Raw genomic sequence first — 5,495 nt, 5'->3', positions numbered from 1 at the left:
TAAACAGATCCACCTCTGTTGATTTATTTGAACCCATTTGTTTATGATAAAAATCGATAATTTTTTTTTTCTCGATTTATGATGGTAAGAAGGGAAAAAAGCGGACCTTTTTATAAGGGTTTCGATCTCGGCGCCGGAGCGGCGTTGACGGCTTTCTCGTCCTTCTTGGCGGCGGCGTTGGGGGCTTTAAAGATGGAGGATCAACAATTTGTATTTATAAATATTACACATAATGACGAATATTTATATTTATATTTATACTGCGTAGTGACGAATGATGATGAAGAGATACAGAGTTCTAGTCGCTACAAATGGATTCGAGATGTGGCGAATAGAACGTAATGGTAAAATCCCAATTTACTGCAACCATCAAATCCACTAAATAAATTTATAAGAAAATATAAGGGTAAAAGGATCACACAGAAATACGAAATGAATAAACATTTCACATGCATTGCTTCAAAAATCAGATTATTTACCGTTTTGTTTTGTTTTGTTTTCAAAAAGTCAGCTCTCAGATAGCATACAGAGGCCGGCCTTTCCTAATGTCATTCTGCACTAAGTTACTACTAACCTAGAAAGCACGGACGCGGCTAGGAGGGTGCTGCACCCGAGTCCGACGTGGTTGCCCGTGCGTCAGTGCCACTTTTTTTTTTTTTTTTTTTTTTTTTTTTTTTTTTTTTTTTTTTTTTCGGATTCGTGCCAACTTGGCTCGCGCCAAATTGAGCTGTATCGGCCATATCGGGTCGTATCGACCGGAAACTAATACGGCCGAAACAGGCCGGAAACGGCCAAAATTGGCCTTGAATCTCACTGGAACAGTCGAAATTCTGACCTCAAAGGCATAGTAATGAGTTTTTTGCCTTCGTCTTTTTTTTTTTTTGAATCAAGGCATAGTAATGTGTTTTTTAAGAATATTTTAATAGTAAAAATATATAGAAAATATAAATAAAAGTATTTTTAATCATTTTTTAATCGCCGAGTCCCGCCATACCCGCACCCTACTTTTTCAAAAAATGCCGAGTCCCGCACCCACACCCGAGTCCCGAAATGCACCCGTGCTTCATAGCTACTAAGTTTTATGGTTTTATTTTTAAACTAGTAATCAAACCAAGAATGCAAAAGCATTTGAGATCTAGACAAAGTTGTCATTTTTCTATGGAATTACTTCTGCACATGGAATTCACACTTATCTATATTTATATAATAACTAATAGTCGAAACATTTGACTTTTTGTTGACCACTCCTCATTCCTTCACGTGGCTACATAAATTGCTGACACGTTCACTTTAAAATATTAAACACTTGTGTCTTTTCGGTGGTTTGCTTATTTAGTTTCAGTGGATAACTACTTATTATTGTTTAAAAATACCGAACAATTGTATCTTTTCATTTTTCAATAAACACCTTCTCAGTCAATAAACACTACCATTAAAAAAAAAAATTAAAAAAAAAAAGAGAAGTTATGTCTTTTAAATAACTGAACCGTTTTAGTACAATTTTTGTTATAGTTGGTGGCTTGATTCGGTTTATTTAAAAAACCAAACCGTCGTATATATAAAAGAGTCTTACATGGTAGTTATAAATTTTGCAAGTATCAAATTCCTTCCCAAAAAAAACATTTTTCTATCTCTCTATACGCTCTTCTTCCTCTCTCTCACCCTTTCTATGTACTTCCCTCCATATAAATTTTGTCCTATCTGCAAAAGCACTCGAAGCAAGACTTCACAATTTTTGACCAGCAAAGTTCCAAAGCAAGTCCAAAGGTTCACTGTAAGTCCAAAACTTTTTATTTTATTTTGCAATTTTCTCATGATTGTATTTGTTTGGTGAGAAATTGAGAGAAAAGAGAAGAGAAAAAAGGGTTTTGGATCCTGGGAAAGAATGAGAAATCTGAGGTCTCTACCGTTAAGATATGGTAAAAACCTAAATAGAATTGTGGCAGTGTGGTAGAGACTAAAACCCTTTGAAATTGATGGTCATGATCATAGTGAGAATTGTACCATAAAAAAACGTAGAAGTATTATAAGATTTTCTATATATGTGTGTGCGTGTAAAAGCAAGGATGAAATTTATGGAATTGTGAAAATGAGTTTATAAAGTTCTTTTTTTTTCATGATAATTACTTAGAATTCTGGATGTGAATTGTAGAACATATAAAATATTTAGTTCGTAATAGTTTGAATTGCATATTATTTTTTCTTGCTATCTTTTTGGGTTGTTATAGTGCTTGCATGAATACAAAGGGAATTGGCAATATAATAGAAGAAAAGAATATAAATTAAAAACTGAAAATTGAAAACTATAATAGTTTATTCTTTTTTCTTTTTACATTGATAATCAGTCTGGAGCGTATTCAATTCGCTATAACTTTGAATATTGAGTTGCAAATTTTTAGATACATAAAAATACCTTTGGCTTGCACTTTTAGCACTTCACGCTTGAATAGTTTGAATTGTCTTGCGTGGTTAATTGATACGTGCTACAAATACTAATAAATACCCAACGGAATGGTGCAACTGTACACAACAGTAGGAAAAATAGGACTGACACAGTTTGTTTCGAAAAGTTTTATCTTTCTGTGTTTTTAATCATAGACGTGGATACTGTTGTTCTCATTGTTCAATCAAAATGCAAAATTTCAGTTTCAGGGTCATCAAAGTTGTTGGTCAACATACTGTACTCATGGGTCTATCCGTTGGGAACTAGATTGCTTGAAGGGATGAAACGGTAAGTGTTTTTCCTTGAATCATCTTTTTGGGTTGCTTTGAATTAACTTATTTTTTAGGTCTTCTTTTGGTGTTGCATGACACATGTTTGATGAAATTCATTTTCAATTTGATATGAGATCTTTTCATTCAACTTTTTTTTTTTTCCATCCTCATGTTGTGATATTTGAGTAGCTATACCATGGTTGTAAAAAAGTTAAATTTTTAATGGGATTTATTAATTTGGTTATAATAGAAAATTTTCTTATAAAATTTTTTTAAATCTAAAATTTCATGTTCTTTTGGTGTTGCATGAATTGTGTTCAATGAAATTCCTTTGGAATTTGATATACAATCTTCTCATTATATTCCCCTACCCCCACCCAAAAAAAAATCATGTTGTTAAAAATCTAAGTATTTATACTATAGCTGATTAAAATCAAATTTTTACGGAAATGAATAATTTGGTTACAAATATGAAGATTAACCCAAATATTCAAAAAGAAAACTAATTCTAGACTAAACATAAGAAAAAGAAGAAGATTAAACCAATTCTAGACAGAACATAATTTTTTTTAGGATTATTTGTTTTGGTAGAAGAGATTGAAACGGTATTGCATTGCAATAAACTCTTGGTCTTCTCCTACACGATAATGGGTTCCTTACAAATACGATTTCTTTGTTTTTAGTCAACTAAAATATTTGAATGGCTGAATTTTTTATACCGAAGTAAGAGATTCTATTAAGTTTTTAGAGTTAGTGCATCAAGTTAAATATATACTGTAATTGTTTTAATAAAATAATTTGTAAATGGGTAGGGTAGCAATTTAAAATGTGAATGTTTGATGTGAGATTTAATTTTGATGTATATTTGTGTTGTTAGTTCTATCATGTGTTTAATTTTTGGTTATGTAATGGACTCTGTTTCAAGATTTGCTTTCGTTATTGGCTTAGTTGGTTTGCAGCAGTTTTGTTGCTTTTGGGATTTATGCAAAACCAATCTTTTCTATCCTGGTTTTCACAGCTTCCTTAAAATATGTATTGTCATTATATGTCATTCTATTTATTTGTTTCTGCTAATCTAGGTAGTGGCAACAGAACGGCGGGAATGTGGTGACAGATTACATTCTAAAGGTAATAATAGCAAATTGTTGAATTGATTATGAAATTGTTTAGAAATTAACATTATAGTTCACTTTTATTCATTTTCCACGTTGTTTTCAGGTTTTGGGATTGGACGTCTGTGCAGATACCTTAGTTGGGAATCAAATGTTAAGGTGAATATCTGGAGGGCAAAGGAAACGAGTTACAACTGGTAAAGTCAAATTTGTAGTTCATATATACAGAATCATATTCTCTCTACATCTGTATCAATAATATCTAATACTAAAATTATAGGTTAGATGTTGGTTGGACCATCTAAAGTGTTATTCATGGATGAAATATCTACTGGTTTGGATAGCTCAATAACTTTTCAGATTGTGAATTCAATCAAGCACTATGTTCACATTTTCAATGGAACTGCTGTCATCTCCCTCCTCCAGCCAGCACCAGAGACTTATAATCTTTTCGATGACATTATTCTCATCTCTGATGGCCAGATTGTATACCAGGGTTTCCGTGAACAAGTGCTTGAATTTTTTGAATCAATGGGCTTTAAATGTCCTGAGAGGAAAGGGGTGGCAGACTTCCTGCAAGAAGTGAGTTTGAATAAAGGTTTTTTTTTTGGTCTCATATATGCTAATAGTATTATTATCTTCTAAAGAGGTAAGCATTACAAGTAGAATCTCATATTTGGATTCATATATAACCAATTTATTGGTGACTTCAAGGAAAGATCAGGAGCAGTACTGGGCACAAAAAGACGAGCCCTACAATTTTTAACAGTCAAGAAATTTGCTGAGGCATTCCAATCTTTCCATGTGGGACGGAAACTCAGAGATGAACTTGCAACTCAGTTTGACAAGGCTAAAAGCCATCCAGCTGCTTTGACAACAAGAAAGTATGGTGTCAAAAAGGCAGAGCTGGTGAAAGCTTGCTTGTCAAGAGAATTCTTGCTCATGAATAGGAGTTCGTTTGTCTACATTTTCAAGTTCATTCAAGTAAGATGAGCTTTATAGTATTTTTTAAAACTTTCTTTTCTTTATCAAATTTCATTATACCCAAATATGAGTAATATAAACTTTTTCTTTTGTTTTCTTCTTTTAGCTTACAACAATGGCAATGATTGTTATGACAACTTTCCTACGGACTGATATGCACCGAAATTCAGTAACTGATATTCATGACCGTTGCAAACCTTCCTGTTTTCTTGAAGCAAAGGAAGCTCAATAAATTAAGATGCAATCTTTGTAACATCAAATGCGGAAAGGGTCTTCACTGCCTAATTAAGATCTCAAAAGTGGGTTTGGATTTTGGGTTTGGTATTGTTAACTTCTTTGCTTAATATGTTTTTGCTTAATGGAATTCAATAGTTTGACAAGTGAAAGTTTCTTCATATGCCACATGTCCTAATTGTTCCAGTTCTTCAAAGAGTTGACTTCCTTAAAAGTGAGTTTGTTTTTTTGGTTTTGGTTTTGTGATTTTTGTGATTTGTTTTTTTTTTTAATACAACATTTCTTATTTAGTGTTTTTATTATTGCATGGGTTTGAACATGAGAAATGAGATTATTGTAATTGCATATAATTTAAATATGTATCATAATATAATATATATATATTTTGCAAAACTTTCCCGTGCATCGCACGGTTTATCGACTAGTTTTAATTATTTTGACATTAAAATA

At 32.3% G+C, this 5,495-nt stretch overlaps 1 protein-coding gene across 1 annotated transcript; it reads left to right on the top strand.

The window, feature by feature from the left end:
• The first annotated feature begins 3,623 nt into the window (after positions 1-3,623).
• Positions 3,624-5,214, top strand: LOC115986141 (pleiotropic drug resistance protein 1-like). The gene is made up of 6 exons (XM_031108997.1): positions 3,624-3,662; positions 3,795-3,843; positions 3,987-4,024; positions 4,188-4,409; positions 4,542-4,811; positions 4,918-5,214. The coding sequence occupies exons 1-6, from the start codon at positions 3,624-3,626 to the stop codon at positions 5,041-5,043; spliced, it is 744 nt and encodes a 247-aa protein (XP_030964857.1). The 3' UTR covers positions 5,044-5,214.
• Positions 5,215-5,495: the final 281 nt, after the last annotated feature.

The sequence above is a fragment of the Quercus lobata genome, chromosome 4 (genome assembly GCF_001633185.2).
Source record: "Quercus lobata isolate SW786 chromosome 4, ValleyOak3.0 Primary Assembly, whole genome shotgun sequence".
Taxonomy (NCBI): domain Eukaryota; kingdom Viridiplantae; phylum Streptophyta; class Magnoliopsida; order Fagales; family Fagaceae; genus Quercus; species Quercus lobata.
This window is presented reverse-complemented; position numbering and strand designations above follow the sequence as displayed.

Excerpts from the sequence above, each read along its gene's own strand:
- LOC115986141 (XM_031108997.1), top strand. The coding sequence starts at position 3,624 with ATGGACTCTGTTTCAAGATTTGCTTTCGTTATTGGCTTA. Across the intron at positions 4,025-4,187 it reads AAGGAAACGAGTTACAACTG|ATTGTGAATTCAATCAAGCA; the intron begins GTAAAGTCAAAT and ends ATAACTTTTCAG. Across the intron at positions 4,410-4,541 it reads TGGCAGACTTCCTGCAAGAA|GAAAGATCAGGAGCAGTACT; the intron begins GTGAGTTTGAAT and ends GGTGACTTCAAG.